Genomic DNA, 13,644 nt, shown 5'->3' with positions numbered 1-13,644 from the left:
CCTCGACCCCCCCGCCAGCCCCCCACCCCACCAAAAAAAAATAAGTTTGTTTTTTAAAAATATTTTTAATTTCAAAAATTATTTTCTACTCTAGTAAAAATAAAAGATATTTCTCAAAAACATTTTTCATTCATAAATCAAACACTAAAAATCTTTTCCGAAAAATATTTTCTACTCACCAACCAAATATGAGAAAATAATTCAAAAATCTACTTTATTTTCTAGGAAAACATTTTTCCTGAAAAACATTTTCCTTCGTACCAAACACACCCATAATCTAGGACAAGTTGAATTGCATGAAATAGAAAGGCCCCCTACTTTTTAGTTTGGTAGTCAGTGATGAAACAAGTTATTTATATATTAATTTTATATTAAGTTATATCATGTTTAGTAGTAGATGAAAAATAAATTATTTATAGATAAAAAATATATGTGACGTTTGGTTTGCAATTGAGAAATCCTCATAACTGACTTATATAATTTATGAGGGAAATATATGCATAACTAACACCTATAACTACAAATTGTAATTTTAATCAGCTAACAAATGACTTGTACTTAATTATGAACCAAAAAAATTAGTATTAATTTTGACAAGGCTACTGGTCAAGTTTGTTCTTAAATGATGTATTGTTGAACAGTCATATCATCAATTCATCACTTTACTTGCTACCGACTTGATTCCTTCTAGCCAATACATTGCATCTTTTTGCAAATTGACATACTATATTTTGTAAGTGGATATATATCTATACTTTTATTTTATTTTATTTATTTATTTTTACCGGTTTTAATAAAGAAAAGTTTTTTAAAAAAATTCCACGGAATTGGTTTATTTCATGTTTGGAAGTGCAAAATGATATCAAGGGAAGAAAATATGGTTAATTGTAGGACAGTTTCTTTTTTCATCTGATGACCGTATTAAAACTGCAGTCTTTCAATAAAAAAATTTCCATATTCAAAACTCGTTATTAGTACATGTTGAGGAAAATGTTTTTCTTTTTTGTGTGTACGTGAGAAAATTGGATAAAAATTGATCTCAAAATTGGGAAAGTCATATATTAGCATTAATTTCTTTATAGGTTTGCATTTCTTCTTCATTATCCAATTGGTTACTCCAACTAATTAAGAAAAAATTATACGTTTATTTTGGTTCTTCACTCTTCACGTTTTTCTCTCCGTTCCCCTTAGTCAATTGATACTTAATTTCTTTTATGTATAATCGTTTTGATATTTGATATTTATAGATTTACGTTATGTAATATTTATTGAAAGATAAAACATTTTCTATTAAAATTTCTTCGATGAATGGGTTTTATTTATCTCGTCATAAGCTATGAGACATGTATATTTACTTTTCTTGTGCACTTTCTTTCCATTACGTACACCCTTCAATTTCTTCTGAACTCCACTTATTTTCTTTAATTTCCATGCATTAACATCCATTTACTTTTTTATTTTTCTGTAATTTAGATTTAGACTAGAATATTTCTGTACATGGTGCCCCTTGGCCTCTTACCCACCATTTTATTGAATGTATCTTTTTAAAGTATACTAGCATCTCATGCTTTTGTTTTGTATATTTGTCATATATTAAGATCTATTCGTATTTTTCCTTCTTTTTTTTGACAATTTCAACTTCATCAAGTTAAATAATCAGCTGTATTAAATGAAACAATAGCCAGCCCTCGAGGACTTGTTCCTTCTAATTAATTTTTCGTCAACTTATATTTATATAAACGGATTATATAATGTGAATGAATTTTTATAGATATCATATCAGCCAAAAGAGATTTTCAAGTAACTATTCATAAAAAATGGAATATGAATTTTAAACATTAAGATATGTTACCTATTTATTAAAATAAATAAAGATGACTTGATATCGTAACGATAAATAAATAATTCCCTGCGTCTAGGTCCATGGTATTGGTCGCCTACTCTACAATAGAATGATGTATACTGGAGATAAGTACAAAGCAACAAACTAGTCGGGAGGTGTTTAATTAAGCTTTCAGAAGAAAATAAGTATTTTTAACCCAAATTATTTTCGGCATATAAAAAATATAATTTTCTCTAGGGTATATTTTTGAAGAAAAAAAACACTTTTTAAAATAATACACTTACAAATATTTTTTGAAAGTTTGATCAAACACTAATTGTTATACAAAAGTTCTTTTTAAAAAATGATCAGTCAAACACAAATTACTTCTCATCAAAAATAATTTTTTTGATTATTTTTTCTAATAAAAAATATTTTACAAAATAAACTAATTTCAGAAGCTGGACCGTAAGCGCAAATTTGGCATTTGATTTGGCTTGACTTCGACATATTAGACAGCCCACGAGGACTAATTCCATTCAAAATCTTGTGTTCATGAAGAGAAGTGATCATCAATATTTATATAATTGTAAAGAGCTTATATTGTTCATACTTTATTTTAATGTGCTTAGTAGAACTAACGCCATAAAAATATACTGTTACATCATACAACTAAATAAATATACTTACTAATTAATTAATCAGAAGTATTTTTGTTTTCTTTTTCTTAAATTTATTTACGGTAACTATTTTTAAATTGTATGTCGTACCTAACAAAGATGAAAGTGAACGAAGAAATTAGGCGTACTGATCCTCTTTTGGTATAATAAAAGATTTTCCCACCCTCTTGTGGACTTTTTAAAATTTAGAAGAAACCATATATGAACTCTATTTTATAAATGAACTTTAATAGAATTCCAATTATTTATCATTTGAAAAATTAATACGAGAACACGCATTAATTAACTATCATCAGACTATCAAAGTTTATTTAAAAGACAGATTTCATGCAATTATTAGTTGCGTTCAAACACAAAATACTACTATTAAATAGAGACTAGCACATTTTCATGTACTTAATGAGGAACAAAACACGGTTAACTTAGAAAAACCTTTGTGCATGCATGCATCATTCCTCTATGCTTCTATTAATTTGATGTAAACATTCTTCGTAGACACAACTAAAATGAAATATAAGGATCAATATCGACAAAATGAGCCCATATTTTGGTAACCCGCCCAACCGGTCCATATTTTAATAGGTTGGGTGAGTGATTTTTTACATGGGTAAAATATGAATTAGTCAAATAGGTTAAGCTTCTAACTTTTATTCACTCAAAATTCAAGATATCACTAAAAAGAGTTGTAACTTCTCTTCCTTTTTATGTTCTATAGAACTACTTATTTTTCTCTATAATCGAAAAAGTGAAGTCTTTGGCCCTTCAAAAATATATATTTTAAATGTACATTTCTTTTGTTAATTATAATTATATTTTTTTATTTATTTAATTTTATATTGGATAATAATTAATAGTGTAAAATAAGCAAATCATGTAATAGTATTGGCATTGCTTAAAGTGCATTAAGCATATTTTAGTCCTAAAATGCAACTATTCATTTACTTTGAAATTAAAAATATTTTCCCCCTTATTATTACATAAATTTATTTTATATTGAAAAGTTAGGATTTTTTTTTTACTTTTATGATACAATAAAGCTAAATGAAGCATTTTCAACATTTTTCACCTAAAAAAACTAAAATATTTTCTCCATATTGAATTCTTAAGTAGAGTACTATTTACTCATGAAAATATGGGTAAACAAGTACTTTACCCAAGCCATTTTTACCCATATCAAATATGAACGGGTTGAATTATTACCCATTTTCAACCCGCCCAAATTTGACCCACAAAGCAGCAGCATCTCCTCGAAGGGATACAACTAAAGATAGTTTGGAACTACATTGAAGAGTAATTTTTGTTGTTGAACAATGAGATGCTGGGATTTACCTATCTATACCCAAAATCAATTACCAAATGTTGAGTAGATTGAAGAACCATATTATCCATTTCAGTCAAATGAATTCGCATACTCACTTCCAGAATTAAAAGAGCACAATGAAAACTAGAAGCATAGATCCAGGACATATAATATAACGATCAATCACAGAGTTTATGCATTCATGGCATATTAACCCTGACAAATGTCTGGAATATTGTTTTACAGTAAAGAGGAGCAAAATATACCCACACAAATAACAAAAAAGTACATCCATAGCAAACACGCAAGAAAAACATTTGCACAAACATGCCAACTTTTATTTAGTAGTGATAGTTTTTTAGTATGGCATTAATCTGGTGGTTCAGATGATCATAAAGCACTCTGCTCAATCATCGTAGTGTTTGCGGTGGTGGTGGTGGCGATGTTTCTTCTCCTCGTCATCGTCGTCGGAGTTGTCCTCACCCTGCCAATTAGATCACATGGATTGGAAAAGAGTTCAAATCTTAAAACAAAAACAAGTGGATAATGCATTTTCCTCACGCTTGACATGCCTGTAAATCTATGTTGTACGGATGAACCTACTAAATTTAAAACCACTAAACCATCACCCGGTTTTCCAAAACGCTACCTAAGGAATACAACCTTGCCCAATAAATAACTCTGTTCCATTCTTTATTCACTCCAATACTCTATTTCTTCCAACAATACTCTTGTTTCAATCTTTCATTGTTGTTTTCTTCATTTTCAACATGCGGCTATTTTCTCTCCCTCTTTCGTTCGTAAATTTCATCTCATTGGTTAGTATGTTTATTTTGTTTTTAAGGGGAAAAAACAAGGTATGTACTCAACTTGGAAAGAATGTACAAAAATAAACATTGGAGTTAGTCGAAGCTTGTACTGAAAATATGACAAGTATGATGATGCAGTTAAAGCTTTAGAAGATTGAAATCTTTGAATAAATAGAGTAAAATAATCCGAGAATCATCTCGTAATGCAGTAGTGGATGAAAAGAAAGTAGAACGTAATGAGCATCACGTCTCTATGTTAGCAATATTTTTAGCTAAACTTGTTTTTGGAAAATTATTGAAAGATTGATTTATCAAGTAAATCATTTGGGCGATTTTTCGGAAGATAAATTGAATGTTCGTAAGGGATTGGAAAGTCATCTGGTAATTGAAATTAGTGTAATTACTAGAACAAATGAAACTAAAAATATATAACATAAGTTTTAAATTATAAAAAAAAAAATTTAACATATACTCTTATGTCAAATTTCAACATAACATACATAAATATGATTTAAAAGAATAGCAAAACGTAAGTCTATAATCTTAATCAACAATGAATTTCTACTTTAATTTAAGAATTAGAATGCCAGCAAAATTATGTCAATGAAATAAATAAACATGGCATAAAAATAGATAATACGAAAAATTACATAGAATCACATGAAGTAAAGGTTAAGAATGAGAAATAAATGAAATACAAATAATATACAATAAAAATTAAACTTTTAGAATAATAATATAAAAATAATTTAAAATAATAGAAATAGAAAATAAATTAAAACAAAAAAATAGAAATAGAAAGAAAAAATTAAAAGGTAATTAGCTTGTAATTACCAACAATTCATAACTCTCCTTGGAAATTGGAGTTTAATTACCCATGTCAATTACACCAATTACCTGCTGATCAAGTAATTACTTGGCCAAACAAACAGATCAAACACTGTAATTATACCCAGTTACACCAAATCTAATTTTATTTTTTTTGAAATTGGTAACTCAGTTACACCAAATCTAATTACCAGCGTGGCTTTGCAAACACACCCCTATTTTGTTATGTTAATTTAGGGTTTTGATGTATCTAGATTAGATTGGATCATGTATTGGGCCTGGTTTTTTGAATTTTAGCCCTTGATCATTCTTTTTTTTTGTAGTAAATTTATAAATAAAATAAATAAAGTCTCGGTACACAAAAATAAAAAATGAGACAATGAATTGAGTTATAGTCGGGGAACGAGGTAAGTCAATTCATTTTATTTTTTGTTTATTTTATTTATAATTTACTACTTCAAAAATGAAAGAATAACCCAGGGCCCAATCAAAAATATCAAGCCCAATACATGACCCAATCCAATTCAAATACAACAAAATCCTAAATTAACATAACAAAATAAAGAACATTCCATTTTAAATTATTTTTTTTTATAACCCAGAAATTTGTCATGACCCACCCTTTGGACCAATCACAACCTTCTAAACTCGGTGGATAATGGGTCCGCCCCTTTACCCTTCTCCACTTGAATACGGGGTTTTACTTTGCATGGTGTGGAGCTTGAACCTGCAACCTAAACCACAAATCCTCCACCTTTTGCCACTAGAGCTAGGCCTTGAGGGCAAAAGAACATTCCATTTACTTTTCGAAAAATCGCCCAAATAATTTACTTGGCAAATTAATGTTTCAATAATTTTCCAAAAACAACTCCAGCCAAAAGTATTGCTAACATAGACATGTGTTGCTCATTAAATATTAGTTTCTTTTCATCCACTATTGAATTACGAGATGATTTCTCAGATAATTTCACTATATCTATTCAAACATTCTAACTTTCTAAAGCTTCAACAGCATCCTCATACCTACCATATTTTCAATACAAGCTTCCACCAATTTCAATGGTTATTTTTGCACATTTTTGTCAAGTTAAGTATATACCTTTTTTTTCCCCTTAAAAACAACATAGGCATACTAGCTAGTGAGGTGAAATTTATGAACAAAAAGAGAGCTGGAAAAAAATAATCAGATGCTGAAAATGAAGAAGAATGGAATTAAGAAACAACAATAGAAGACAAAAAGATTGGAACAAGACTATTGCTGGCTGAAATATAGTGGATAGAATATTGGAGTGGATAAAGAATGGAAGACAACCGTTTGAATTTGACATGGTTATTTTTTGGGCAAGATTATTTCTTGGGGTTGTATTCCTTGGCAGTGTTTTGGAAAATCGGATAGTGGTTTAGGAGTTGGTTCAGTGATATAAAATTTAGAGGGCATTTTAAATGCAAAAAAAATGTGAATTTATTGATCCATCCTTGTCAAATTACGAAAATAACCCCAAAAGTACTAATTATGACGATTTGAGTTGTGACAAATATATTTATCCTATTTGTCACAGCACAACATAAATTGTCACCAGCAATTTCACATATGTAATGGATTCAATTGTAAGAACTTCAAAAACTCAACTCTAATCATAATTCATAACAGACTTAACAATCACAGACATGTCTTTAACACACTAAGGTTTTTGTAGTTCACAATATGGCAATATGTGCCTTCCCCTAACCCCATTGTTATTCTTCACTTTCTTTTGCTAGAAGTGTGGATTAAGACTTAAAGCGCTCGTTTGGTACGAGGCATGACCAATCATGGGATTCATTTTAGGATGAGTTTATTCCATGTTTGGTTGGGATTAAATCGCGGGATAACTTATCACATGATTAGTTATTTCGGGATTATAGTGTTATGTTGATCCCCACATTGAGGGTGGGATAACAATCTTGGGATAATTAATTCAGGAATAAGTTGTTCCCAAACCTAACGAGCCTAAGAGTGAACACAAAATAATGAGCTACTTACAATGAGCTAAATGAAGAACTATTCATTTTACCAGCAGCATTTTCTATCAAAAACAAAAGGATCGCCTATGTGTATCAAATCTAAAAGTTAAAATGAGGCGTCATCTAGTTATTTTGGTTAGAGTTGAGCATCATCAAATGATCTTTCGGTTTAATCACTTGTAAATTGAAGCATCTCCATTAGGCAATAGATATCAGTAAACCTAAAAGGATCAAGATCAAGTGCTAAAAACTCAATTAATACAAAGAAGAGAAATTGAGTTTGAGTGCTCACATATTTCTTGCGACCATATCCCTCATCGTCATCACCACGCCTCTCGTAGCTGGGCTTCTTGTAGTCCTCCTCCTCGGACCTTCCATAGTGAGGCCTCTCGTACCCTTCGCCCTCCTCAGCCTGGTAGCTTGGACGCCCATAACTGGGCCTCTCACCTTCCTCTTGTCCATAGCTCGGCTTCCTGCCATATCCACCAGATCCGTATTCTTCGGATTCGTTCTTACGCCCATAACCCGACCCGTATTCCGAGCTTGGCTCCTCGTATTCACTCTTCTTCCGGTACCCTGATCCATATTCGGAAGCGGGTTCTTCATACTCGCTTTTCCTTCCATACTGGGCAGTGGGTTCTTCATATTCAGTCTTCCTCCCATACTCAGAACTTGGCTCTTGATACTCACTCTTCCGGCCATACCCAGATCCATATTGAGGAGTGGGTTCTTCATACTCACTCTTCCTCCCATACCCAGATCCATACTCGGAACTTGGCTCTTCGTACTCACTCTTCCTTCCATACCCAGATCCATACTGGGGTTTAGGCTCTTCATACTCACTCTTTCTCCCATATCCAGATCCATATTCTGGTGTGGGCTCTTCTTCATACTCACTCTTCCGTCCATACTCACTTTCTCCGCCAGGGCGATTCACCCCAGGCTGAAACCCATAATCAGCTTGAGGCTGCTCATAAGTATGACTTTCCTCAGATGGACGATAGGAAGGAGTGGGGCGAGGCTTGGGCCTTGAATAGCTCTGGTACTCATTATCAAGAGCCTCATCACCATAAGCAGAAGGTTCAGCATAGGAAGTGTACTGAGGACGATCATAGTCGAACTCATCAGAAGCTGAGGAAGGCTGATAACAGGTTTCCTCAGATGGCGGAAGTGGGCGACCGTAAGTCAAAGCAATGTCGTATCCACCACCATAAGGAGTTGGATCGTACTCATCAAATTCAGCGCCGTCGTCATCGTGGTGGCCTTTCGGGTAGTAAGACATTTTTGCAGGGATTCTAAAATTCTTGAATTCCGATTCTTCAGATCTTGATCTGAACAAATAGAGGAAACAAAACGGCGTCGTGCCACCTACTCCGTGTCCTTTTTTCTTCCGCAAACCACGGCCAAATCCGCGTCCAATTTCTAAATATTACACAACTTCCTCTCTAGTTCAAATATTTACCCAACAAGTCCAAACTTTTCAACTATTTCAAAATTTAGGCTCAAAATGGCATATAAAGTACTTCACATTTCTTGACAAAGTTGTGTAATAGGTTGTGTGATACATTCGATAAGGTTAATTGGTTCGGAATGTTTTTTGAGATTGATTTAATTTATGTTTGATTTGAGATTAGTTATCTCAAATGAAATATCTTATCCACGTGACAATCATTGTACGAAACTACTCATATGTTCATTATACTGGAACTCATTATCTTTCAAGTCTCAGTCCTTTTAAGGTTCTAATCAATTTGAATATGAAAGAATTAAGTAAAAGACATTAAAAATCCTTTTTTTTTTTAAATCTACTTTTGGCATATGTATACACGTGATATGTTCTACAGTAACTTTTTTTTAACCAGATAATTAGTGTTGAGGTATTAGAAAAAAGTAATTTCAGGGGTATTAGTAGGGGATAAGCCAAGTAGAGATGTTGGCCTTCGTCAAAAAAATACACCATTTATAAATGATAAAAAATAGTTTTTATATATATATAGTAAATATTGAATTATCTTTAACTTTTTTGTATTTACTTTTTCATATTTTGAATTCCCTACGAAAAATATTGGCTCAAACACTTGGTAGTAGCTTAGCTAAGATTCTGGAATTATAAGTTTTTACCGAATAGAGTAAACAAAAAGAAAACTACCACTGGTATAAGTTATAACATTATAGAAAATATATTTTAGTAATTCATTCAGTTTAAAAGTTAGGAGTTGTCATTTGTCAATGATATTTTAAAAGGAAAATACATAAATTGCCTTTGCGGAAAATAATCTTTTGTATAGAAAAATCAGAGTATCTAACAATTATACAGGTGGAATAACATGGAAATGTTTAGTTGTAAAAGAAGATGGGTAGGTCAATTACAAAATCAAGTAGTGAAGTAGATGGCGTCTAAACAACAAATACCTAAATAAGGGACAACAACGAACCCAACACAGTGCATATACGCTTGCCATTTCTCAAAATGCACGCAAAGAATTCCCTTTTTCATAAACAAAAAAAGAAGAAGAGTGTATTTAGCTCTACAAAATTGAAAGAGGTTTTAAAACTCAAATTATCAACTAGTCGATCATGAACTTAAGTGTTGTGGCAGTGACAGTTCCCTCTTTTTGTGCGACGTTGCAGCCTGGCAGAATCAGAAGCAGAGGCTTTCAATTTTTCGAGAGAAATAGAGTACTAGTGTTGAGTCCGTCAAAGCAGAAATTCCGTACAAAATACTATCCCATTAAGGCTCATCAACAGAGTTATGATTCACAAATCACCATTGTAGCTGACATGCCCCTCTTTGAATCCCCTCATGTACGTTCACAATTCACATATACACTATACTCTCTGTTTTTATATATATGTTGTTAATTAATTACGCTTTTATGTACACAGGCATCTTTCGATAGGTACATGGAGGACAAACCAAGAGTCTTCAAAGCTATTTCCCCAGATAACAGAGGAACCCAACGTCTTAACGAGGTAATTAATTAACTATTTTAGTATAATGTGTAATTGAAATGACACAATAATTAATTATATGTATGTTGGTGCAGGAAGAATGGAGAATTCAAATGGAACCAATAGGTTTCTTGTTCCTCACAGCGTGGCCAGTTGTTAACATGAGACTTAGATGCAAAACTAAAGGAAAAGAATACCCTTCTGGCGTTCCAAACCATACCTCTATGGTTCTTGAGTTCAAAATTGTATGTACATATACTTCAAATTAATTAAGGATAGGATCAGATCGGAGTACTCGATGTGTACAACATAAATAACTAACTAGGTTGAATTATATTATTGTGCAGACAAAATGGGATCTAGAAGGAGTAACAGAGGGGAAAAACAAGCCATCAGAATTCCGTCTTAGCATGGAAGGTGTACTTTACCCAGATAGAAGAAAAGGAGGAAGAAGCAGGATCAAAGGTCATTTCCATATGAGCATTAGCTTCGCTCCACCTCCCATGCTTGCTTTGGTCCCTCCACATGTTCACAGAGATGTCACACAAGCGGTTAGTTAGTTTCTCAATTTATATGACACATTTTCTTATTAAAAAAAACTTTTTATTTATGTGGGGTAATTAACAGGTTATGAAGAATATGGCGGAGAGTATGCAGCATAAAGTAAGAAACAATTTGCTCGCTGATTATGCTAAATTCAAGAAGGAAACCCCCAAAAATCCATAACTGTAAGACTGACTTATCATTTAATCAAAAACCAGAAGAACTCTTCATTTTTCTTTTTCCATACTGGAAAACTATGGTTCACTAGTGTGAATTTTCTTTGTGTGTAGTTAATTGCGTGGCCTTTTGTATTTGTTCAACTAATCAAAATCAGGACAAATACTCCTCTGTTAATAATAGTGATCTCGTGTACGCAACAGCCAAATAAGATTACTACTTATAATTCTCCCCCTTTTTTTATTTTTATGTTTCTTTTTCGGGAATCTCTTTGCTGAATTAATTTTCAAGGGGAAGGGGATATACAAAACAAACAAAGAAAAAACAAAGGGAAAGCCCTACTACTAAAGTACTAATTAAATGTCTTTATCGAATTGTGAGGATTTTTGGATTGACTTAAAAAATACAATAAAATAAGCTTAAAACTTATTTTGGTGTTAAGCAAATATAAAAATGTTTGCAAGTTAAATATTTTAAAATTAAAATAAATCAAAAGTCATTTTCTAGAAAACGCATAAGTTTGCTAGTTTTAAAACATAGTTTGATGGTTAAAAATAGTTTTGAGGGGTAATAGGACCCCCACAAATTTAAGGTGTCTATTTCAAAAAAGGGTATAAGTTTGATGGGGTAATTATGTATTTTCTTATTTTTAAGCTTCACGCAAGCCAAATTGACTTTAGTAATCTTTGGGTACTTAATAAAATATATGTCTATCTCAAGGTATATATATACGTAATTTTTCAAAGTTAATAGGTACATGTGCACCCTCAACATCACACGTGGGTCCGCCTTTGAATTTAATACACAACTTCCTCTCTAGTTCAAATATTTAGACAAAAAAATCCAAACTATTCAACTATTTTGAAAATTAGGCCCAAAATGATCAAATTTCGTACACATAGAGTACTTCATATTTCTTGATTTGTTTGATACATTTGATAAGGTTAATAATAATTTTGAAATGTTATTTGAGATTAATTTTATTTTATGTTGGATTTGAGATATTACTTATTTTTAGAATTATTTTTACATTAAATGGTGAGATTAAGAGCCTATTTGGCATTGTTGTTGGGAGGTCAAAAGTGCTTCTTCTTTTTTCCGATAAAAGTACTTTTTTTGAAAAAATAGTGTTTGGCAAATTCTCAAAACTGCTTTTAAATGGAAGCAAAAGCAGTTTTTCTGCGGTTGGGAAGAAGTTAAAAATTTCTGCTTCTTAAAAAAAGTAGAAGCGAAACCAGAAAATTATTTTCTTGAAGACTAAATATCTCTCCTATATATATTTAACAATATATCCCTTATTAATTAATTAACATATATCATAAATTTGGTTAGTTTCATACAAAAATTTTATTTTTTATTTTTTATTTTTATATAATATTTTTTTATTTTATGTTTATATACTATTATTATTTTATATTTTATATATTATTTTACGTCTTATTTTATAGAATAAAAAATAAACAACATTTTTGTAGGGTTAAAAATATGAAGAATTTTATTTATTTTTGTGGTGAATTTTTTGTATATAGCGGTTTAATTTGTGGAATAGTTTTTAAATTTATTTTTCTTGATATTTTGAATTATATTTAATTCATCATGTTAATATTATATTAATATTTAATTTATTTATTTATGTATAATATTGATTGAAAATTTGAATATGCATATTTTCATTAAAAAATTCTAATAGATATTTAAAATAGTTTCTCTCTATAAAATAATCGTAGTATTAAAAGTACATTGATACTTACCATTTTTCGTAATTTGACTCTCAAATTATTTTCTTAAAAAAGATTTAGTCAAACACGATTTGCTTATCAAAGCACTTTTCAAATGAATTAGCCAAACACAAATTACTTTTTTTCAAAAACACTTTTTTAAAAAGTCATTTTTAAAAAAGTGCTTCAAAAAATAAGCAATTTTTAGCAGCAATGTCAAACATGCTCTAACTATCTCATTTAAAGAGTGGGATAGCTAAATCACATTGGTTATCTTATCCCATGGCAATCATTGTACCAAAATATTCATACGTTTATTCAGCGGCGGAGATAAGAATTTTAGTAAAAAAATTCAAAATATAAAAAAATAAGAAATCGTGAAAATTGCAAAGATAACGAGGCGGAACAGAGTGTAACGGAAACGATTAATCTTAACCAACTAGTACAATTTAGCTCGCCTTCTCTCTTATTTAAAAACTAGTAAATTTGTTCACACTTCGCGCGATTATGAAAGTTATTAGTAAATTTTTTAAAGAATATTTTATAAATTTAGATAATCAAGTATATAAAATTTTCATATGTACACATATAAATTTTAATTTTGTAAATTAAATAAACTACTTATACAACTATTTCAGATTATAGAATGTCTTTTCTTTTATAGAAAAATTGAAATATTGTATATGATGACCCTTTATGGTCTATTATAATCTTTAATTTTCTTCTTTTATTAAAGCAATAAATAATTAAATATTACTTCTAAAAAACTGGGGGGAAAAATCAATGTAACACCTCTTTATGTTTCCACAAC

General features: G+C 30.8%; 2 protein-coding genes across 2 annotated transcripts; one reads left to right on the top strand and one right to left on the bottom strand.

Annotated features, from left to right (window-relative positions):
- Positions 1–3,940: 3,940 nt before the first annotated feature.
- On the bottom strand, positions 3,941–8,830 carry LOC102603773 (uncharacterized protein At5g39570). The gene is made up of 2 exons (XM_006338362.2): positions 7,736–8,830; positions 3,941–4,286 (listed from the first exon to the last, which is right to left on the bottom strand). Exons 1-2 carry the CDS (start codon positions 8,723–8,725, stop codon positions 4,209–4,211), a joined length of 1,068 nt encoding a protein of 355 aa, XP_006338424.1. The 5' UTR covers positions 8,726–8,830; the 3' UTR covers positions 3,941–4,208.
- Positions 8,831–9,852: 1,022 nt separating this feature from the next.
- Positions 9,853–11,178, top strand: LOC102603431 (uncharacterized). Its single transcript, XM_006338361.2, has 5 exons — positions 9,853–10,248; positions 10,330–10,416; positions 10,491–10,640; positions 10,743–10,946; positions 11,023–11,178. Exons 1-5 carry the CDS (start codon positions 10,021–10,023, stop codon positions 11,119–11,121), a joined length of 768 nt encoding a protein of 255 aa, XP_006338423.1. The 5' UTR covers positions 9,853–10,020; the 3' UTR covers positions 11,122–11,178.
- The last annotated feature ends 2,466 nt before the right edge of the window (positions 11,179–13,644 follow it).

This window comes from Solanum tuberosum, unplaced genomic scaffold (assembly GCF_000226075.1).
Source record: "Solanum tuberosum cultivar DM 1-3 516 R44 unplaced genomic scaffold, SolTub_3.0 scf00004, whole genome shotgun sequence".
Taxonomy (NCBI): domain Eukaryota; kingdom Viridiplantae; phylum Streptophyta; class Magnoliopsida; order Solanales; family Solanaceae; genus Solanum; species Solanum tuberosum.
This window is presented reverse-complemented; position numbering and strand designations above follow the sequence as displayed.

Excerpts from the sequence above, each read along its gene's own strand:
- LOC102603773 (XM_006338362.2), bottom strand. The coding sequence starts at position 8,725 with ATGTCTTACTACCCGAAAGGCCACCACGATGACGACGGCGCTGAATTT. Across the intron at positions 4,287-7,735 it reads GATATGGTCGCAAGAAATAT|GGTGAGGACAACTCCGACGA; the intron begins GTGAGCACTCAA and ends TCTAATTGGCAG.
- LOC102603431 (XM_006338361.2), top strand. The coding sequence starts at position 10,021 with ATGAACTTAAGTGTTGTGGCAGTGACAGTTCCCTCTTTTTGTGCGACG. Across the intron at positions 10,249-10,329 it reads CCCTCTTTGAATCCCCTCAT|GCATCTTTCGATAGGTACAT; the intron begins GTACGTTCACAA and ends TTATGTACACAG. Across the intron at positions 10,417-10,490 it reads GAACCCAACGTCTTAACGAG|GAAGAATGGAGAATTCAAAT; the intron begins GTAATTAATTAA and ends ATGTTGGTGCAG.